This window comes from Odocoileus virginianus, chromosome 23 (assembly GCF_023699985.2).
Source record: "Odocoileus virginianus isolate 20LAN1187 ecotype Illinois chromosome 23, Ovbor_1.2, whole genome shotgun sequence".
In the NCBI taxonomy this organism is placed as follows: Eukaryota; Metazoa; Chordata; class Mammalia; order Artiodactyla; family Cervidae; genus Odocoileus; species Odocoileus virginianus.
This window is the reverse complement of record NC_069696.1, coordinates 34,362,289-34,386,057: the sequence shown is the minus strand read 5'-3', so window position 1 is coordinate 34,386,057 and position 23,769 is coordinate 34,362,289. Positions and strand designations below refer to the sequence as shown.

Below are 23,769 nucleotides of genomic sequence, written 5' to 3'. Positions count from 1 at the left end.
GTCATAGGAGGAAACACATGCATGAATCTCCTTCAGCACACATTCTCCTTACAACAAAACTGCTCAGTCTCAATCCTCTTTCTTGAGATATGGATTGTCTCCTGACTGTGTGACCATTGTTAATCCCTTGTTCCCTTGGTAATGGTTGCTGGACCTTCGGTTTTCTGATCTTTATCACTGTCGAAAGAAATTCTTTGGACAACAGCCTATATATACTCACAGAAAGATCATTAAAACACCCTTGCTCCACCAGAGGCTTGGGTCCCCGTGTCTTTCTCTCTCTCTCTCTCTCCCTCCCTCCGGCAATTCTCTGGAGCGTGGAAACCCGCCGAGCTCTCTCATGCCCCGGCTTTCCAGACCTCCTCAAGAGGGCGCCCTGTGCCTTCGGGAGCTGTGCAAGCGCTGTTCTAGGGTTTTATTGGTTCTTGGCGTAAACCAGGGAATATTAGCTTCTTTCTCTCCTTCACTTTCTTATCCTCGACTCCGGACCGCCAGGTTCCTGTCCATTAAAGGACCCCAACACACCACAGATGGTGGCTTTCCTGCTACCGCATAGGGATATATGACAAATTAGGTCTGAAAAATATAGAAGTTATTTCTTCCCATTTTCCCCTCAGTTCCTCATTAAAATTTTTCTTTTTTCTCTTCCACATGAACCCTCTTTTGAAAGAAGGGATGTGGCTGAACCTAAAGGAGCTTGTTCTAGCAGGCATTTTAATACCACTAGCTACTTCTCTGTCTCTTTCCTACCATCTCTTTTTCAAGAGTTGCAAGTATTTTAAAAGCCGAGCAAGATATCTACCCCCAGTGACATACTCTTCGTTCCTGGAATTCTGAGGTAGACATGAAGAAAACCTATTTCTCTTCTTTAATGCAAGTTCTTGGATTTTTTTTTTTTAATTGATTGATTTGAAGTCTCAAATCAATGAGAGTTGTATATAACTCTGGGCAGAAGCGGAGACTATATTAGCATCTGGTGAACCAAAAACAGCTCTTAATGCAGATTTAAGGGGAAAATATTTTATTTGTTAATAATCTACTCAGGCACAGTGCTGATAACGTTTAAAAAAATATTGACTCCACTATTACCTGTAACATCCCTGTTAGGTAGGTTTCCCTGTTTTTATGAACAGGTAAAGTAGGCTTAGAAAAGATTCAGTAGCCATGATAATATCATGTGTCAAAGCCAAAATTCCAACCCAGTTTTGATGGACTTCAAAAAGTCTCTGCTTTTGCAAATGGGACCCCCTGGATCTCATTACTTAAAATGGACCGTATATTTTAACCCCGTGGTGAGGACCTGCTGTTTGAACTTCCCAATTTTGTAACAATTTATATTTTTAAAAAACATGCTTTCTTAATTTATACAGTATGATTCCATGATGTAGTCAGGGTCTATATTGTTTATCTTCATTTTGCAGAAGGATTAATAGGTACAGGGTCACATAGCTAATGCTCAAACCTAGATTTTCTGGCTACAAATCATATCTGGCCTAAAGATCATTTAATTTTTATCTTAATCAGTTAGGCTAATCTTGGTAACAGTGACTACTATAGTTGACCCCATAATGACTTATGATACTATTTTGGGAATTTGGTCTTATTTCTGGTCAAATCTTCATGTCCATATCCCTAATGACTCATGAGGTACTTCTCTCATTGTATTATAGGAAATTCTTAAGCAAGGCTATAGAATCATCATTCCCTAATTCAAGCATCATAATAGGGTTCCATTTGCTATTGTTATCTAACATCTTGGCTATAGACTGAATATTTATATCCCCCCACAATTCACATGTTGAAACCTATTCCTCCTAATGTTGTAGTATTGGAGAAGGAGACTTTGGCAGATGTGGAAAGCCCTTATAAAAGGGACCCCAGAAAGCTCCCTTGGCCCTACCAGATTGTGAGGACACAGAGAACATGGCTGTCAGAAACCAGGAAGTGGGCCCTCAGCAGATGCTGGATCCACCAGCACCTTGATTTTAGGCTTTCTAGTCTCCAGTTCTATGAGAAATAAATTTCTATTGTTTATAAACCACATAGTCTATGATATTCTGTTACAGAAGTCCAAACAAATTGACAATCTTTATTCATTTTACAACTCTGAAGTAACTGATATGATTTCAATAGATTTACTTTTAAAAAATAATCATTGTACAAGTGATTATACAGTGTATACAATGGTGTATCATTGTATGTACAGGACTGTATCAGCAAAATAGTATTTTTTTAGAAAGAAAGAATACACTTATTATTCTCATGTGGTGAAGATCTTAATGCATACAATGCAAAAGCTATAAAGGAAAGATGATTCATTTTATCATAGAAAATTTTTTTTGGTAATAATAGTGATTACTATATTCTATGCACTCTAATGTAAAATCCTGTAAAATAGGTATGATTACAATCTCTTTTTAATAAGTTAGTATTTAGAAAGGTAAAGTAATTTAGGGTTCATGTGGATAAATTGGTGAAGGCCAGGATTTAAGTCTGTAGGTCTGACTAAACTCCATGCTCTTAAGACCTGAATTATATGTAGTTTCCCTTGTATTAAAGAAAGTTTCATAATCAGAACTACAGGATAAGAAACTGACTTCAAGAAAACACATTAATTATATATTTACACATATATACATACACACACCACTTCCATAATAAGTACAACCCAACAGAAAAATAGAAATATTGTTGTTGATTAGTTGCTACATCATGTTCGACTCTTTGACCTGGTGGGCTGTAGCCTGCTAGGCTTCTCTGTCCTAGGGATTTCCCAGGCAAGAATACTGGAGTGGGTTGTCATTCCCTTCCCCAGGAGACTTCCTGACTCAGGGAATGAACCCGCATCTCCCGCATTGGCAGGTGGATTCTTTACCACTGAACCACAAGAGAAGCCCCTAAATAAACACACAGAGAGAATTCCTCCTTTAAAAACTATATATTTACACATATATACATATACACACAGCTTCCATAAATTAATAAGTACAATCCAATAGAAAAATAGAAATATTATTAGCCATAAAAAGAATGAAATAATGCTGTTGTAGCAACATGAATGGACATAGAAATTATCATACTAAGCAAAGTAATTAAGACAGAGAAAGACAAATATCATATGATATAACTTATATGTAGAATCTAAAAAGAATGATATGAATGAATCTATTGCGAAACAGAAACAAGATCACATAGCAAACAAACTTATGGTTCCCAAAGGGGAAAGTGGGGGAGGGATAAACTTAGAATCTGATATTAACAGATACACATTACTATATATGAAATAAGCAATAAGGGCCTGAATATATATATATATATATATATGCATATATATATATGAATTACTGCTATACATCTGAGCATTGTAAATAAATTATATTTCAATAAAAACAAAATTATAAAATAGGTGAGAAATAGAAGCAGGCAACTCATAACAGAGAAAACATGAATGTCCAATAAACAAATGAAAGCCCAGTCCCTCCATCAATCAAGAAAAATGCAAATCAAAGTGACAGAGATGCTATTTATCATTAGCTTAACAGTTCAAAATATTGATTTTTGCAAAGTATAAATGAGAGTGAGAAAGAAGAGAATTATACTTTCACATGCTGTTGTGATAATGTATAAATTGACAGAGGCTTCCTTTAAGGCAACCTGGTAGTAGTTATAATATCCATGTTGAATGTACCCTCCAATTTAGCAAGCCTACCCCTCAGCATCCTCTAGAGACCTAAAGGCACATTCTATAAAGATGCATGTGCAATGATACTTGTTGTCCCATTGTTTGTAATTGGGGTGAAGAAGACAGTACTAGCAGACTTGGATTTTCATGGAATACAAGTGAAAAAGAAAGTATGTACAATTGATTTAAACATACACAGAGACATACCTTGCCTCAAAGCAAAACCATACATGTGGTTGTAAAGGCGTAAGTGATCACACACAAACACACTTGGGGAAAGAAAGAGTCCAGAAGGATTCTAGCACTGTCTGCCATAAAGATTATTCTTAAGATTCCTATCACCAAATGAATAACCATTTCACATGAATATTACAATTTAATTTCTTACAAACAAAATACATAAAGATTTTTACTGGGCTTGTTCTTCCTGTGTTTTTCTTCTCTACTTACTGAATTTTGCTCTTCATCCAGGTCTCCTTCCAACTCTGATATATTTTAAAGGCTTCAGTGTTTCTGCCAGCAGTGTTTGGTTTCCCTTCTTTTCCCATCTTTATTTAATAAGCCCCTTATACAAATATTTTCCCACAAACATAGTGTCCCCCTTTTCACCTTACTCAAGAAGAAACTGACAGTGAGTTATGAACTCTAAGTAAGATCTCTGAAAATGTGGATAAACTCTACATTGCCTAAGCATCACTCATTTGCTCTACTAATAAGGATGGAGATAAACACACTGAGAGAGAATTTCTCCTTTAAAAGAGGCTAACACGCTTCTGATGGCAGGAAAGCCTTTGGTAATCTTGATAATGATGACTCCTCAGACACACAAAGCATTATTCAAGTGAGACCAGAGTAGAAAGGGACATGCCCTAAGTCACCCTGACACTCTACTTTGCTCTCTCCACTCTCTTCACTCTTCTCTAGGTGGCAGTAAGTCCAGTTCAGGTTTCTCCAGATCTTTCCTCTGTCTCTTCCTCTGAGACTACTTAAAATTCTTCCTCTAACTTCCATTTCCTCATCTGTAAAGCTGGGACGAGAATACCCTCCTTGGGTTGTTGTGAGAATTAAAAAGAGCTCGTCATGCATCACCCCTTGTTACCATTGTAGTACGTTGTAAGATTAACTGTCCTGCTAAATCATTGAGTCACATCCGACTCTTTGGGATCCTATGGATGTAGCCTGCCAAGCTCTCCTGTCCACAGGATTCTCCAGGCAAGAATACTGGAGTGGGTTGCCATACCCTCCTCCAAGGGAAATTCCTGACCCAGGGATTGAATCCAACAATTGACAAGCTCCCAGATACAGAATCTCAGTTGCTTTTCTTTTTAGGTGAATGATTACCTGCTGAATTCATCAAGCAAGTTCCTTAACATTAAGGTGGGGTTCCCTTGGGGCTCCCACTACTACTGCTTTGACTGTCCCTCTATAGAGATAAAATCATAACTATATAGAGATATAATTAACTCCCTTAGAGATATAATCATAACTATGATTCAGTTGTCACTTTGATCTGTAGGCGATGGGAAGGCAAAGGACTGGAATCCTTAACTTTCATGCAGAGACACTCCTAAAGCTATTGTCTCCGTTTCTCACCTGGGCTTCCTTCCTGTGAGACGAAGATAGAAGTCATAGATGATGGCAGGGGCCCGGTGACTGACAGCATTCCAGTAATGGGTTGAGATGTTGTTGGTTGTGAAGTCAGCGTTGGGTCTCCTGAAAGCTCTCTCAAATGGGATTTTTTCAAAGGTTGCCAAGACTTGGAATCCTGGAGGTGGGGGAGTGGGTGGGGGAGATTAAGTGCTAAGTCCAGGAGCATTGCAAATGCCACCCATTATGGTAGATGGCATTTGCAATGGGTCAAAACAATAAATAGTAAGGATTTGCTGTGTAGAGTCAAGAATAATACTAAGATTTTTACACCAGGCAAGTGGTCATCTGCAAATTTAAACAATGTAAATTGGTTAAGAACTGAATCCTTCTCTTGAAACCTTTACCCTAAAACAACTTCTTGGGAAAATAGTTTTAGTCAATACTAAAATTTCAATTCAATTTCAAGGCTATCTAGTCTATTCAGAAAGCCCAACACGGAACCTGGGGGTGTTATTTCTTTGGTTGGATCATTACTCGCAGAACAATCAGGAAAATTTCTTAACATTTTACTTAAACTTTTATAAAAATTTATGTAAAAGAGAGACTATAAAATTAGGATTCCTTCATATTGGTTCACTTTAAATACCAGTCTTTTACTTCTTTGGTATTTCTACTACCCTGGCAATATGTCAGACTCAATTGTTTTACTCTTCTCTCCAGAGTTTTCTTAAATAATAATCTTAAAAAGTATATCATTACTTATATAAAACCTGGCTTAAAGCTTTTAATGTACATCTGTAAATCAAATACTTCTTTTCAAAAGGCATTTATCCTTTTGAACTCAGTTTTGATTTTATTTATGTAGAATTTTGAAAGTTGCCTAAGTTCATTACTCAGTTATGGTGAAGTCATCAATTATTATGATAATATGATTACTGTCCTCTGTAAAAGATACTACCTGGAAATCTGTATGCAAAATATATACCCCATACAGAAAAGATTATCCAGAAGCATCTGATTCTGGGTCTTTTCCTCCCAGAGGGATTCATGTTGACTTTAGGAATCCCTAGTGGGGTGATCATTACACATTCATACCCATCATCTACTTCTATGTCAGGCTCCCGCATGTGAAATGAATAAATCATTTACTGTCTCTGGGCTTTGTGTGTAAAATAAAGTGAGAACACTGTTACTTTTTTTTAAAGAATTTAATTTTTATTGTACCAGTTTAATTTCAAAAATACAATATTTGTAATGGTTCTGTGAATGAAAGGCTTTCCTCTAAACTTCATCTTTCTTGTTGAGTGTTAAAGTTAGTAAGTGGCAAATAGAAAGCTAGATTTCTAATTTAAAAAAATTAGATACACAAAAAGCAACAAAGGTCTACTGTATAGCACAGGAAACTATAGTCAATATCTTGTAATAAATATAATGAAAAATAATTTAAAAAATAATATCTGTGTTTAGGTATAACTGAATCACCTTGCTGTGCACCGGAAACACTGTAAGTCAGCTATAGTTGAATTATAGAAAAAAGTTTATAAATGGCTATGTAACATGAAACAAGATGCAGTGATTTGACTGTCTGACTTTCACTGATTCAGAAATTTCTGTCAGAGCAAAGTTTATTTTTAAGACCAGAACAATACCTATCTCTATCTGAATCACTTTGCTGTATACACGAAACTAACACAACCTTGTAAAGAAGTATACTTCAATTTAAAAACAAGGAAAAGAGAGAAAAAGCAGAATGAGAGTTTTATACATACCATGATCAAAAGAAGTAAGCACTAGATTATTTTTAAGATCATTTTCAACTATTACATTTTGTATGTTCATAAAATAGACAGTAAGAATTTTCAGCAAGGAAGAAGACTATTTTGAATCCCAGGTATGGAATTTACATGTAGCATCTTCTGATTTAGAATTTAAGTATCTTGGTTGCTTCTACTATTGCCTCTTTTTATGAATGATACCTTAATTCTGTTATGAGATAGAGGAGATCTATTTATTTATTTTTCATTCATTGAGCCTTTAATAAACATTTTCTTTCTGCCAGGCTGTAGGAATAAAAATGATAGAATGGAAAAAATTTTATTTCCAAATATTTCCATAATTATTTAGCTATATGATCTAAATAACTGGATATGATGATAATAGATAATTTCATTTTATTTTTACTGAAATAATAACTTTGCAAATAGAATAGCCCAATGGGATGCCCTGAATTGGAAATAAGATTCTAACAAATTAAGCACATTTAATTTTTTTCAACATCTAGTAGCTAAACAGCAATTAGATGATCTAAAAGTTTCAGATATTCATAAGAAAATCAGAAGCAGAGTACAAGATTGGTTAGCTAATTTTCTATCACATGCAGGATTAATTCTAATTCAATCTAACAGGCTACTTTCAAGGTTACACTATGGCTCACTGCCTAAATTAATAAAGAGTATCACTGACTCAATGACACCAATTAGTATCATTGGACTTTTCTAAATCTACTTGGCCATTAATCATGGCACATTCTCAGTGATACGTCCAGGGGGACGAGGGCTGTGTGCATGAGCACAGTGGCTCAGGAGAAGTATTTTACCCCTGATATTGCTTATAATTACTGACTTTGGCTTGACTTTCTTTTTGAAATCTCTACAGCCAATGGACCCCTTATTGCTCACAGTCAAGCCACTGTTCCACTGGTCCCTTTCTTTGAGATACCACAGTGCATTCTAACTAACTCTACACATTTACAGTTTGCAGTTATTTTTCTGGCTTTACCTATGTTTTGTCTTTTCCCCCATTAGACTCAGAGCTCCATGACACACATTATTTTTCCCTGTGGCAGACACTAATCGTGAATGAGCATTCTCTAATGGTTCCTTAGGTACCCTGCTACAGGCACTTACCCATTTTGCCCCAGTTACAGGGATTGAGGTTGCCAGATGTACAGTGGTAGACCAATGTTGACTTAGGTCTGAAAAACAAGAGTTAGGGAAATATAAGAAAATGGAGAACTAATGAAAGAAAGATAAGGGAAAATAACACTTAAACAATTTTTTTTTTTCTTTCAATAATTCCCATGACTAAGGCACTCTTAGGTGGCTCAGATGGTAAAGAATACGCCTCCAATGTGGGAGACCAGGGTTCGATCCCTGGGTTGGGAAGATCCCCTGGAGAAGGGCATGGCAACCCACTCTTAGTTTTCTTGCCTGGAGGATCCCCATGGACAGAGAAGCCTGGCGGGCTGCAGTCTGTGGCGTCACAAAGAGTTGGGCACGACTGAGCACCTAAGCACCACCTGACACATGAGGCACTCTACGCAACACTTTCATCTTTTGTTCTTTCTTTGGGTTAAAAACAAAATGGAAAACTAGGAAAAGTGCAAGTGTGTGTGTACATTGTATAAGGAACAAAAATCCCAATAGGCTGACATATTTACGGAGCAAATGGAGGTAGCATGATGATGACAAAGCAAATTGTATTTCTAACTTCTTGACATCTTTACTGGGCAAAAATATGGGCTATGTTTTTTCCTAAATCCAATGAAGTGCTGTTGGATTGGACAACATCTAAATGTCTAACTTCAAATAATTAATAAAAATTTTGTTTACTAACAAAGCTAAACATACAAACAACCTATTATTTTTCTTTGTGCTAGAAAATACCTCTCTCACACACACACAGTGATCTGCACTTTTGACTTTTATTAGGAACTGAGAAGAGAAGAAAAATATGCTCTCATTTCATCTACTTTTATCTTCTTTGCCTTAAAAAAGGAAGCTGTATTTTAAGTTGCTGAATAGAAAGAAAGGCTTTTCAATTATTGAGAATTTCATGGTTAAATGATTTGAAGAATTTATTATTTTATGATCAACCAAGTACTAACTGGTATTTATAAAACAACTTAATGCCTATATTATGACATAATTGGAACTCTGTGAAATATCCAAACAGATACCCTCTCACATTTGGGGTCTTCTTCAGGAAAATTCATATATTTAGAATAGGTGCCCAATATAGCTACCCTCCTCCTCACCAAATCTTTGAAAGCCAGTTTAAGTATCCACTCCACACCTGTGAACTGCCGTGTACCATCCCACAGCCAACGTGAGATTGACCACTGTGTCTGCTGGAATCAAATCCGCCACCGCCATAGGAGTCGCTCTTATGGACCGAAGAAACCCTTTCCCAGCCTGCACAGGGAAAAGGACATAAATTATTGAACCAGGTGCTAAGTGACAGCTGGGGTTAAAGTATATATCAGACAGAGAGTATTACTATAGTAATATTACTATGCTGGTAGTAATAATAACTAACACTGATTCATTGCTTGCTAAGTTAATGTGCCAAGACTGACTGCTCTCAGGCCATCCAACCTCCCCAGCCAAGTTCAAGTGCCAACATCTCCAAGAATCACCAGTGATCCTCAGGTTCCTCTTCAGAGTGAAATTTCTGAAACTTGTGAGGAGTTTAATGTATTTAGTTAATTGATAAACACCAAGAGTAAAAAAAAAAAAAAAGAATAAGATTTAATATCTTAAAAATTAATTCATAAGACATTCTAAGAATTAAATTTTCCCAAATTTCCCATTAATTTAACTTACCATTTCTTAAATGATGTCATTTTTTGCTAGAGTCTACGAGTTTACAAGAAGTAATAGTTACTAGAAGTTTTTGTTTTTGTTTTTTTTTTAAATTTATTTATTTTAGTTGAGGCTTATTAGTTTACAATATTGTAGTGGTTTTTACCATACATTGATATGAATCAGCCATGGGTTTACATGTATTCCCCATCCTGAACCCCCCTCCCACCTCCCTCCCTATCCCATCCCTCTGGGTCATCCCAGTTAGGCACTAGAAGTTTAAGAAATACTTTTTTAAACTGATACAATTCCACTACTTAACAAAAACTTTTTATTACTTGTAGAAAAGGCCACAGTTATTTACTTTCTGTTCAGTATCTTTGTTTACCTCACAGATTACTGATGCTATATAGATGCAAGAATTGGGAATTGTTCATGTTAATAAATGCCATGTCAATAAATAAAGGAGCCAGTTTATTGACTTTTTGTAGTAATTGATCATTTACACCCTGCAAGTTTCCAACATCAATTTGCAGTGGTCAGCACTTTCTTATATTCCTAATTTCTGTCTTCTTGTAACTGATTAACCTTCCTTTGGACAAGAGTGCCTGCTAAGTCGTTTTAGTTGAGCCTGACTCTTTGCAACCCTATGGACTATAGTCCACCAGGCTCCTCTGTCCATGGGATTCCTCCAGGCAAAACTACTGGAGTGGGTTGCCATGCCTTCCTCCTGTCCTTCGGAATATGGGAAATCAATTTGGAAAATTTTAGAAAATCTGAATGCATGTGCAGATTTGCTCACAGTGTAATAAAACTCACCCTGGGATCATGTTAAAATAGCTATATTCTAAGTTACTAAACACTCACTTCCAACTCAGCCTCAAGAGTTGAAGGCAGGTAGGGAACAGAAAGAGAAAGAAATTAGAAAGAAGTTCATTGTCACTGTCTTTGACAAGTAGTCATAATTCACTGTCTTTCATTTGAATTGTAGCTCATGTTGGATCTAGTTCTGTGAAGAATAGAGGCACAGTCTGAAACATGAGATCCCTAACAAAATTTAAACTCATTTAAAGAGGTGAAGTCCATTTCAATGTCCAAAAGAGAAGAGTTGTAGTTCTCAGCCTAAAATGCTTTAGCGTGAACCGGAAAGCTCGGCAGCTCACAGGATCAGTCTCCACTGAGGGGAGATGCACACAAAGGGCTGCTGACCCAGAGGAATGAGGAATGGTTGATGTTTCTCCTTGTCTATGAGAGAATTAGTGTTGAAAAGTGTTTCCTATAGTCATCAATTTTTATATTTGAAAAACTTGCTCCAATTGGTAGTCCTCGTTCTTAGATATATTGAGAAATAGACGTTGATGTATTTATGCATTTATATACTTTCTATCCAAATGCATATAAATTTAATAATCTTTGGGGATATGAGTTTTATCACATCTCTAATTCTAGCTATGGCTAAAGAGCGAAAAGAAGGAAATACCCCCATCTTGTGTTAACTAAGGGGACATACAAGCATGGTACTAGAGGCTCAAAATTCTACCCAAAAATAAAACTCCTAAGTGGCAATTGATGATATCACAGTACTTCTATTTTCCTGATAATGATACTGACAGATAATTAAAGTAACTTCATTCTGCCTCTATTTTTCAATCAGCAAAACTGAAATAATTTGCATCAATTGTAGTGAGTAAAGGAACGCTTATGGTTTTGCATCAGTAAAGCTAAGCCAATACTAGCATTTTGTTACTGTCCCTCCACTACATTTGAAGTAATTATTTCCACACCGTTATACATACCGCAATAATGAGCCCACTAGGTCCATTTATGTTATCAACCCAACCCTAAAAAGAGAAAAGGGAAAAGATCTCTAGTTGGTTCCACATGTCAGAAAATCACAGTACCTTTGGAATAGCTGCAGTCTAACCTTAAACTTCAAACAAGAACACAGACTCCAGCTGATAAACTGTCTAGTCCACTACTTCCAAAATTACAAACAGAGATCAATGAGAAAGCACTGGATATTTTCTGCACTTGGTTTGTGGAAGAATTAAAATTCTGCTGGCATTTATTTCCTAGCAGGAATCAAGAATAGTTGCAAGCTGTCTATGACATCTTAGGAGCTAAATTGGCTCTCATCTTAATATCATAATCTGCTAATCAATTCATTTTCCTCACCTGGGCCTGATTTTAACTTCTCAGGGGAACATTTCAAACATAGTTTGCAGAAAATTGACTCTTACTTGACAGCTATAAGAGTCATAGCATCTTTCATTCATTCTATCTCAAGATCAACTTGTATTAGCTTGCTGTAGATGATAGAGAAAATATTATCTTTAGGAGCAGTTAGAGAAAAATGTCTTTATGAGTTTGTCTCCTAAGCCCAGAGCAAGCCAGTTGACCTCATTATGTCTGTTTATCTTTGAAAGTCAAAATGTATAAGATGGGAGAGGAGAGAGAACTTGAAGGGATTATTAGTTGAGCCTTTTACTAGGGACCAGGCACTGCAGTAGACATACCACTACACTGCCTCCTCTCATCAACCCTCCACAATGGGTATGGTTAGCCCAGTTGTACATATGAGACAACTCATATATAAAAGGCTGCATGTCAATAAGTAATGGAGCTTGGATTTATCTGGTGCAAAAGCTTTACAGAATTGCTTCAAAAAAGATGGTATAATTCAAAGTACTTTCAAAAAGATATAGAAGTATACACAGATTAAAATCATTATTCCTAAACTGAGGACTTTCTCTGAGCTTTGCAATTCCTATTTACCCTGGCAATTTGTTAACATTATCAATTTGGCCAGCAGGAATATTCTGGTATATTTAAACTATTGTGGAGAAGCCAAGAAATAAAGCTATTTCCCATGGGAATTTTGAGACTAGAGTTAATGAAAAACTAACTGAAGACTCCACCCAACTCTAGGACAGTCAGTGTAACATCAGAGGAGCCCGGTGGTGAGTAAATCCTGAACCAACCGTGCACTTTGGTCCTCACATTTGCTGTACTCAGCTATATATACTTGGGAAAAAAAGACATCAGAGAGTAGTTGGACAGGAGGGATGCTGGTTCAGAAGCAAAGCGTGGAATCCAGGCAAGTGGGCTTACTGGGAAGGGCTCCTGCCAGGTTGCTCCCACGATGGAGGGCCGTACGATGGCAATGTTGAGGTCGCCACCTTCCTGCTGCACCACCACCTCTCCCAAGGCCTTGGTATAGGTGTACGTGTTAGGCTGATCTCCGATCAGTTTAGGTGTGATCTCATCAATAATAGCATCGTCTAACCACCTGAAGGTAGTCAGAGTGAAAAAGAACGTTGTCAGCATGTGTTAGACAACATACCAAAAAGAAACTGTGAGACACCGACAAACAGAACTTCCCCGTTCTAACTTGAGTTCTGAAATTGGGAACTGAGAAAGGATACCAAGGCTTGAGTGTGAACCTATCCAAATGATGCAAGATGGATGAGATCTTTGCTCTCCACTGCTTAGCCCAACATTACTAGTTGAATCCTATGGCCTTCTGTCTCAATAGATTTATCCAATTGTTATGCAGTCTGCTACTTGATTGTGTGTGTGTGTGTGTGCATGCACACGCTAAGTCACTTCAGCCATGTCCAACTCTTTGTGACCCCATGGACTGCAGCACACTAGGCTCCTCTGTCCATGGGATTCTCCAGACAAGAATACTGGACTGGGTTGCCATGCCCTCCTCCAGGGGATCTTCCCGACCCAGGGATGGAATCTGTGTCTCATGTCTCCTGCATTGACAGGTGGGTTCTTTACCACTAGTGTCACCTGGGAAGCTCCCTGCTACTTGATTACATAGAGCTAATCTCTATTTTCAATTATAGCCTCTCAGAGGGAATATACCTATCAAGGTACATTCAATGAATGCATTGTGAGTGCCAGTTGGGTGTCCAACAGTGGGCTGGCTGCCCTGGTCATGGACTTGAGAGGCTGTCATCCGAAGTGGCAGTGGCAGCCCCTCTCATTCATTATTGTCCACTTAGAACCTTGGCACTAATCTTGAAAGCTTCAGCTTTGATTTTTGTTTTAAATTCTACTTAATGCCTTAACAAAGAAAGGCAACTACATTTATCAGAACTTACAATCTGTTTTAGCAAATCCAGGCACTGTATTTTGAAGATCTGTTTAGAGTCTATGCTAATAACTTGGTAATCATTTCCAGAGATTTCCAATGAGTTCTAAAGTGCTCTAATAACTATTAATAGTCTGTCAAGTGGGGTGAGAATAGCACAATGAAGTAACTTTAATATAATGACTATTGAATACCTCTACCTTCAAGATCTGTATCATGAATAACTGAGTTACCATGGCAACAATCTATTTTTTTTTAAAAAGATGTTAAAACCATTTTGATAATCCCAGAGTCTACCTGCTTTTCTCTAAGAAAGCAATGAAATTATTATTGATTAAATATTGAATGTTTCTCTTAGCTGCTAGATCTATTTGGTAAAACTTTGGATACAATACAGTTTTTAAAAATTAGATGACATGTCAGTGTGATTTTCTAATTCATGTGTTTGGTATATTTATTCCCATTTTATTGGACCCAACACAATCATACTATTTTGATTGCAGAAAAATCTTATTAGAGGTTATTGTTTTCCTCTCATGACAAATTATTGAGTATTTAAGAAGTGCTTAACGCCAAGACATTCAGAAATACAACTCTCAATTTCCGTATTGGAGAGGAATGTGAATACTGTCTGTTATGGTCTAGTTTTCCTTGCTTTGTGGCTATTAGTGCTGAATATCTTCTAGCTATCAAATACCTTCTGGTTTATACTGAAAAGAGAAAGGTTGAGAAGGTCTGAGAATTAAAAACAACTCCAAATACTTAGAAAAACAGAAGTTATTTCAATCATGTGGTCACTGAGTGTTGGGAGAGAGTGAGGGATAATCTAGGCACCTCTCTATTTTTTCTAATAATGTTACCTTTACCTCATCTTATTTGTGAGTCATCAGTGGATTAACTGACCTAAGACCATTTTTCTTTTCACCTACAAAAGCATACAGGTTACAAAAACTAGGTCTGAAGAAATACAGCCCAGTTTTAACAAAGCTGTGAAGAAAACAAGTTTAAGAAAGCATCAGAAGCCAGCAATACCCTCGGATCGTATGTCCCATGGCTGGTACCATGTGCTGTCACTGCTGTTGGTGTGCATGAAAAAGGTAACACCTGGAGGCTTCTCCAAGTTTGGTGAGTTAGCTCATCTTAGAAAATACTGGTTTCTAGGTTTCTAAGAACACAAAGCAAAAGAAGTTGCAGTGCTCTGTAGATGGTCTGCCTTTACTCTTTGTAGCTCCGCCGTATTCTACTGTATCATTTTCTCATTTCCTCCTCTGGCACTTGTGAAAAATAGCAATAATTGTATGTGTTCTAAATTTTCAGGTTATGAGGACAAACAGGAACATTCACAACTACACTTATAACTATTTGATTAAACAAAATGAGCTAACACATCCAACACATATTTAGTAAAACCGCCAAGAAGCATGTATCTAGAAAGCTCACAGTTGGTTTTAAAATATCTTTTCTAATACAGCCAAACAGATCATATCTTATCCTGCCATTTCTTGGGTTCAAAGAGATTAATGTAACATTCATTGGTTAAGTGATGCCCTTTTTAGGACCTAAGATTGATTGGTTCATGTTTTCCTGTATCAAAATTTGATTTGGAGCTGTTGCTTGTCTTTAAACTAGTAAATAAATTAGCATGAAAAAAGGACACCATATAAACCAAAACACATTTCTGAAACTAAGTCAAAGCACTTCAGCATACTCAAGGATATATCTGAACTCATGGGCTCCAAATTCTAAACTTCTACTTAAATCACTTTAAAAGAAGCAAAAAGTCACACACACACACACACACACACACACACAACACACACACACACACACAACACAGACAATTTCCTCTAAATATTACTATCTTTTTTCCCTCAATTTTCTTATGCAGCAAACAGGGCCAGCCTAGTAGTGTATCAGGAAAGCTTTCTGGAGAGTAAGTACTGGACATCCTGCCTCAAGGTAACCTTTGCTGTCTTTTCTCTGACCTAGAATATGTTTGTCCCTTGATTACAATTATCATGCTATATGTTCTTGCTTGGGCTTCCCAGGGTAGAGTCCACCTGCCAAAGCAAGAAACGAGGATTCAATTTCTCGGTGGGGAAGATTCCCTGGAGAAGAAAATGGCAGCCCACTCCAGTATTCTTGCCTCAAAAATTCCATGGACAGAGGAACCTGTACATTCCATAGGGTCACAAAGAGTTGGACATAACTGAGCAACTGAACACAAAAGTTCTTGCTCATGTCTGTTTCCCCACTTTACAATGAGTCTAGGAGTGCAAGGATTATATTTTTTTTAATCTCCATGTCCAATCACCTTACTCTGTCCAGGAACCAGCTAAATGTGCGCTCTTTTATAGGACAGTCATGATTGGCCAGTTCTGTCCGAAGTTTGGGAAGCTGAGATGGACAATGGTAGGAGGGAATGTGTGAACTCAGAAGAAGGTGTGGTTGTGGGGAGACTGTGGGAAAGTTAGAGAGGGGGTGTCTTTGAGGAAATGAAGAAAAATTGGAAGTTAAGGTATCCGGTGGCAGTGGTGAAAAGTGCTGGGAAGCTGAAAGGCTAGAGGTTGGCCAACTTCAATTGGGCTGTGATTTCAGAGTAAATTTAACTGACTTCAAAGTAAATTTGAACCTTTTCTTGGGGAGAAGGGTTTATCTGAGCATAATGCTTGTGGTGACTTGGCCTCTGTATTACCATATAGACTTTTATTGAGCACATATTCTGGTTACAGGGACCTGACACCATGGAAATTATTCAGCTTATTTAACAATTTTTTTTTTGGAGATTGATCAGGCACTTTATTTTTTATTTTTTTTTCTCTCTTTTTTTTTTAACAACAATTTAATCCTGCTCTGATTCATGTTGAAGTCTGGTGCTATTAAAAGTACACAGAATTTTCAGGTTTTTTTTTTTTTTTTTTTTTTTTTTTTGTCAGCTGCTTAGATGCCATCCTAATGCTATACAATCCTGATAATAAAAGCACAAATGTTGAAATTAGCTTTTTCCTTTCCCCTAGAATAGATAAACAGGGGTTTCCCATGTGGCTCAGTGGTAAAGAATATGGCTGCAAATGCAGGAGATGTGAGTTTGGTCCCTGGGTTGGGAAGATACCCTAGAGGAGGTAATGCAACCCACTCTAGTATTTCTGCCTGGGAAATCCCATGGACAGAGGAGCCTGGAGGGCTGCAGTCCATGGGGTCACAAAGAGTTAGACAGGGCTTAGCAACTGAATGAAAACAAACAAACAAAAAAGGTGTATGCAAGCCCATAGGCAAAGCAGTAGCCATGCCCTATTGGTTTTTCTTTCCACAGACACATAGCGGTTTACTACATGTATTGCCATTCAGAAAGCTCTAGTCCCCTTCACCATTCCATTTCAGGTAATGGGTCTCCATGCCTCTGGAGACTCCCCATGCTAATGTATCCCCTTTGGCTCCATAACCATCATGTTCCTAAAGCTCACTTTCATCAAAGTCTTTTCTTGATTAAAACAAAATGAAACAAATGGCCAAAATCACACACACACACACACACACACACACACACATACACACACATTCCTCCCTCAACAGATCTCTCTGTCTGTAGAATTAAACATAACCCTCTGCATGGTACTCAAAATGCCCACAGTGTGGCTCCATTCTATTTCTCCAGCTTGACCTCTAACGGCTTGCCTACATATAACCTATGTGATGCCCAAATGGACTTGCAGCTCTGTTCCAGGCAAGCCCTAGGTTTTCCTCCTTCACTAGCTCTGCCCAGTGTGTGCCCCATCTGACCTGTCCCCCACTGTACATATTCTTCCAGTTCTGTCTCCCACATCTGTCTTTAGAGTGCTTCAGCACCAGCAAGCCTACTACATCCCATTTCCTCCACCACACCTCTGAGGTCATTCTACTATGTTCTATTTACATTTGACTGTGGGCTCCTTGAAGGTACAGTCCCCATCTTAAGAAAGCACCATTTAATCACATGGCCAAGTATGTGCATATACTAGAAAGACCATAATCACGTGGCCATGGAAAACCTTTGTGTCTCTTCTACTTACTAGCTGAGAGACTTGTGAAGAGTTACTTAACCTTTCTGAGCCTGTGTTCCTTTGTTAGTACATTAGCCATATAGTATCAACCCTACAATATTATGTTAAGGAATTAAATGTCTGTGAAAGTGCCTTTGTTCCAAGTAATTGCTCAATGATGATTCATAGAATCCTTCCCTTCTTACTGCATATTTACTAGATTGGTTTAAGCATGCTAAATACAGCACTAAGTAATTATGGATCCATTTTTCTGGTTCCTAACTCTAGTTATTTCAGGTTTTATACAGATGTAAAAGCTTTTTTCTTCTACACAGCCCCAATAAGAGGATTTACCTTGGCCTAAAAAGTATGGGAAGCATAAGCCCCAAACTTCTGTCCTTGTTGGTCAGCTATGAACATTTTAAAAAATAAACATTCCACTTAAGCTGTTATTCTGAAAAACTGGAGTTTATTGGTCATCCCTGATCCATTTATACACATGAGTTTCTAAAGGTAAATATTACCAACTATGTAGAAGCTGGAAATATAAAGGCAGAAATTATAAGAATGGTGAATCATTACATCATAAAACGTCTGTGTTGGAATGAGGGGCAGAAAACAAGTGCATAGATAATCAGTTGCTGAACACGAAATGCCAGTCAAAAGCATCAAGTCCTAATTTATTATGAAAATATGTGTATACTAAAGTTTCCATAATAACATAGTCAAAATTTATCTTTTGGGAATGGTTAGGGACAAAGGTAATTCTGGATTTTCAGAGATGGGCTGAAGGAAGGGAGGGGTTGGGCTGTGAGATGGACAGAACATGTGGTGGGCTGAGGACAGAAGTACAGGGCAGGAATGAGAGGTGTCGGTTTGGTTCACAGTTCCATTCCCTTTGTTAACAATGCCAAGCAGGATCTTTTCAGCCTGCACAATTGGGAAAGTTCCTGGCAAAAAAGTGCAAACACTCTTTTATTTCCCAGAACTGTAATTCCCATTAAATTGCTTCTCTGGAAAAACAAAGGTTCATTTTACTGTTTTATGGGTGATTTTCTTTTCTTTCAGCTTTACTAAGGTATCATGAACAAAACTTTAGGACAGTGCATATTGTGATGATTTGGAACACATATACATTGTGAAGGGGCTTCCCCGGTGGCTTGGTGGTATAGAATACACCCGCAACACAGGAGCTGCAGGAGATGAGGGTTCAATCCCTGGGTGGCAAAGATCCCCTGGAGTAGGAAATGGCAACCCACTTCAGTACTGCTGCTGCTGCTGATAAGTTGCTTCAGTCGTGTCTGACTCTGTGCGACCCCATAGACGGCAGCCCACCAGGCTCCTCCATCCCTGGGATTCTCCAGGCAAGGATACTGGAGTGGGTTGCCATTTCCTTCTCCAATGCATGAAAGTGAAGTCACTCAGTCGTGTCTGACTCTTCGCGACCCTATGGACTGCAGGCTACCAGGCTCTTCCGTCCATGGGATTTCCCAGGCAAGAGTACTGGAGTGGGTTGCCATTGCCTTCTCTGACCATTCTTGCCTGGAAAATTCCATGGGCAGAGAAGCCTGTACAGTCCAAGGGGTCACAAAGAATTGAACACGACTGAAGCAACATAGCATTCATACATACATTGTGAAAGGATTTCCCCTCTCTCCCATCTAAAATTAATGTATTCATTACTCTTTTATCAGAGATTTTATTTGATCACAAAGCTTGAAGATTTTCTTGCTGTTTAACTCTTGGTTCCTTTTTTGTAAAAAAATGAGGACTACTGCAGTACTAAGAACAATGACAGTGGCTAGACCCCATAGGGTTACTGTTAATAAAAATTTCCAAGGGCAATTTTGTTTTAACCATGGGCCAATTACAAAATAAAGAAGAAATCAGAGAAAAATATTTTCTTAGAACAGAGCAATTAAACCTGGATTTAGGTGCAGTAGTATTTATTCAGAATAATTTTAATGCTGTCATTTTAAAACTTCAGAAAATTCTATTTGAGATAGGAATTGTTGAAACAGTCATAAACAATGGTCTAGTTGGCCAGGGGCTGCTGGGATTTATTCAAAGCATTATTCCAAACTTAACACATAGGTTTTATTCCAAGTTTAAGAAGAAAAAAAGAGCAATCCAAAACACAGATAAGATGAGGGCATATATATATTTTATATGTAAGACTTCACACTCTCAAATACCAGCTTGCTATGGAATTCTGTCTGTTCCTCCTTTGTCTAAACAAACAAGAAACAACACATCTTAGCCAGAGTGGTATGAACAATGATCATCCAGTTCCATCAAAAACTTTTCATTCATTTAGCAAATATTTGAGTTCCTATTATGTGCTGGCATTGAAGAACAAGAAGGAACAAGAGACAGTCTTCTCCTTTGAGAATCTCATTGGCCACTGGAGATAGAGACAAATAATCAGACATTTAGAATGACCTGTGCTAAATGTCATGATGAGGATGAGCACAGGGTACTCTGGGAGCATGGGAATGGCCACCTGAGTCCATGTGCTCCCAGGGGAAAGCTTTGATGCTGGATAAGAATTTAGCAGAGGAAGCAGAGGGAGAAGTAGCCTCTAGAGACAGAACGACCTAAGCCAAGACAGAGACGTATGAGAGAGAGAGAGAGCACTTTGTGTGACTGTGGCTCAAATGTAAGGCTGAGAGGGATGGTGCTGGACAGGTGGTTCTGAGTATAAAAATTTAAATAAATACATTGTGGTAATGATGTTCTCTTTGTTTAAAAAAAGGGCAACTTTAGTTCCTTAACTGCATTGAAATGTATTTTGTCGAGACAAAATATAATTTTTCTCCCAGTTCTGTTTGGCTACATATATGTATGTTTTAAAATACTTGTTCTCCTTGGAGAGCAGTACATGACAGACAGATATAAATTTTGTACTAATGTCCATTACAGTTTGATCATCAATCATGTAGCCGATACCTGCCTTTACCAGTTGACATATGCTGGGAAGTGGAGAATGCCTGTTGATAAACCAACTCTTCCTCTGGGAGGTGAGTTTATTCTTTGAAATGGGGTGTGGGAGGGTTTGAGCATCTAGACACAGTTTGGGAGGGAGAAAGTGGTATGGAACCTTTGGGTGAACTGAATCTCCATTTCCTACCTTTTTCTCTGGTGACCTCGCAGAAGAGTCAAAGGACGGGGGGAAGTCTGCTCCTTTCCTGGGCTTCTGTGTATGTGTGCTCATTTTCTCAGTTGTGTCTGACTCTTCTGCAATCTTATGGACAGTAAGTAGCCTGCCAGGCTCCCCTGTTCATGGAATTTTCCAGGCAAGAATACTGAAGTGGGCTGCCATTTCCTATTTCATGGGCTTATCACATCCATAAATACCACATTTACCAAAAGACAAAGCTGTAAGAGGATGGCTAAATAGCATACAAATCATTTCCATCCTGAAAACATGCCAATGCTTTAGACCTCGACTTTCCTGCACAGACTTTGGCATCATAGTGTCTTTTCTCCAACTATCCTGAGAAATTCTAGACTCTGAAAGGTTCCTTTGCACCAGTTAAGCAAATCATCATTTATTTAACCAACCTCCGTCTCCTTTAAATGACTTTCATTTTTCTTTTGTCCTGGTTATTTTAAAATGACAGGTAAAAATATCTGTTCTCAGAGCTGTATGAGATAAAAATGTTTGCCCTGAAGGGAATAAACTCTTGATTTAGCTAAAGTTAAACAGTATATCTAAAATAGAAATACAGTATTATAAAAAATTAAAATCTGACAAATCCACTGTGAGAGTATATTTCCTCTGCTATAATATGTTTTATGCAGAGTCTTTTAAAAAGCAAACAAAATAAGGCAAATTTGGTAAATGGAACCGAAGAATGAAGAGGCAGAACAGAAAAACATACTTATTTTGAGATCAGGGTGATGTCCTAAAAAGAAATTAGTTCCTGTTAGTTGGCCAAAGAGAAAAATGCTAGACTTCTGTCTCTCCTGCATAATAGGATCATAAGGGAAGTGTCTCTCAGCTGAACAGATCAAGAAACCTACATTTTCTGCAAGATTTGGAAGAAATTTCTCTTCCCTATTAGTTCTTCTTTATGAACTTTTTGATTAATTGCTATTAAGCACTGTAGTAACTGCTTTGTATAACTCACATTATCATCACAGCTAAAAAGACAGGCACTATTATTAGCCTCATCTCACACATGAAGAAACTAAGGCTCAAAGAGGCCAAAGATTTGCTCAAGGTCACAGAGCTAGTAAGTTGCAGAACCTTTGCCAGTTTAATGACAAAACCTTTCTTCTGGACGTTTATATACTATGTATGCTAACTTCCGTTGCATGCATGCTAAGTCGCTTTAGTTGTGTCTGACTCTTTGCAATCCTATGCACTGTAGCCCACCAGGCTCCTCTGTCCATGAGATTCTCCAAGCAAGAATACTGGAGTGGATTGCCATACCCTCCTCCATGGGATCTTCCTGACCCAGGGATCAAGTAAATCCACACCTCTTGTGTCTCCTGTATTAGCATCACCTGGGAAGCCCTGATACTTCCCTTGAAAAAAATAAATCTAGTAGCAAAGCTTAATTCACTAAGAAGTGAGAAACCACCTCCATGTAAAGTATTCTCAAGTACCTCACGGAATTCTAAGCAACCTAATACAGCTATCCTATCCCTGTTCTCCTCCATCAAGAAGCACTCTACTCCCCACTGGGGACAGAGAATAGCAAGGACAGAGAGCTGAAGCTAGTACCTTTTCAAAGCATGCTGCTCCCAGGGTATCTCAATGTGTCACCTTGTCAATGAACAACAGTCCGTCTCCCTTCACCCCCACCCGCCATGTAACCCAACTTACTCCATGGAGTCAATGATTTTTTTTGGCTCTACAGGACATGGATAGATGACTTCATCAATGTGCTTCAGGTTACAGTTTGAAAAGGCAGTAGAAATGTGTATGAAGGCCTCCAGCTTCGGCATCTGACTGGCCATGAGCAAAAGCTGCTGGGTGGCAGTGACGTTGAGCTGCACAGCATGTCTGCAGAAGGTTAGGCAGGAGGAAATACAGTGAGGCAAGTCACATCCCATTTTGCTGGAGCTGCACCTACTTCAGTAACTGGCATATCCATCTGCTTTTGTGGCTGCATCGAAGGACCAGGAAGAAAAGTATGGGTCATGGCCACACAGTTATATGATATTTGGAATACGTTATATGTTGATGATGTCTTTTGTGCACATAAATCCTGTGATACATGTTACATTTAGAAGTCATCTGATTCTAAATCAACTGGAAGGAAAGAAAATCACAATCCTCTGAATTTATACAGGGACTTCTTAAGCAGCCATTAAAAGAATAAAAAACATAAATTAGGCATCTAACTTAAGTTAGAAAATTCAAATAAACTAGAGGAGAGCAACGGTGAATATAGAATGAGAAATATGTTTCTATTGCAAAGGTATAGGTCAGATATAAAAATTGATGTCAACAGAGAACAGGTGAAGTCGCCAAGGGGGAAAGAGGTGGGGAAGGGATGAATTGGGAGTTTGGGATTAGCAGATGCCAACTATTATTTATAGGATGGATAAAGTACAAGTTTCTAAAGTATAACACAGAGAACTATATTCAGCATCTTATGATAAACCATCACTAAAAAGAATATAAAAAAGAACGTATACATATATATGTGTGTATATATATATAACTGAATCACTTTGCTATACAGCAGAAACTAAAACCACATTGTAAATCAACTATACTTCAGTTGAAAAAATGATGTCAAAACCCTACATTTTACCTAATAGAACACAAAGCTGCAT

At 38.0% G+C, this 23,769-nt stretch overlaps 1 protein-coding gene and 1 long non-coding RNA gene across 11 annotated transcripts in view; one reads left to right on the top strand and one right to left on the bottom strand.

The window, feature by feature from the left end:
• Positions 1–23,769, bottom strand: part of FAR2 (fatty acyl-CoA reductase 2) — a 169,723-nt gene that overhangs the window by 8,834 nt on the left and 137,120 nt on the right. For 7 of the 9 annotated variants that reach the window (XM_070453862.1, XM_070453864.1, XM_070453861.1 and 4 more), the window contains 6 exons: positions 22,811–22,990; positions 12,967–13,144; positions 11,652–11,696; positions 9,347–9,465; positions 8,179–8,246; positions 5,276–5,447 (listed from right to left, as the gene is read on the bottom strand). In XM_070453862.1, coding sequence (XP_070309963.1) covers positions 5,276–5,447; positions 8,179–8,246; positions 9,347–9,465; positions 11,652–11,696; positions 12,967–13,144; positions 22,811–22,990 — 762 coding nt within the window. Of the gene's footprint in view, positions 1–2,597; positions 4,710–5,275; positions 5,448–8,178; positions 8,247–9,346; positions 9,466–11,651; positions 11,697–12,966; positions 13,145–22,810; positions 22,991–23,769 lie in introns of those variants that run through there. The other 2 variants (XM_070453866.1, XM_070453865.1) reach the window with 2 other exon arrangements.
• Positions 16,144–23,769, top strand: part of LOC110146595 (uncharacterized) — a 41,614-nt gene continuing 33,988 nt past the window's right edge. The window contains exons 1-2 of one of the 2 annotated variants that reach the window (XR_011483011.1): positions 16,144–16,369; positions 20,899–20,996. This is a non-coding gene — a long non-coding RNA (uncharacterized lncRNA). The remainder of the gene's footprint in view (positions 16,370–20,898; positions 20,997–23,769) is intronic. The other variant, XR_002316596.2, reaches the window with a different exon arrangement.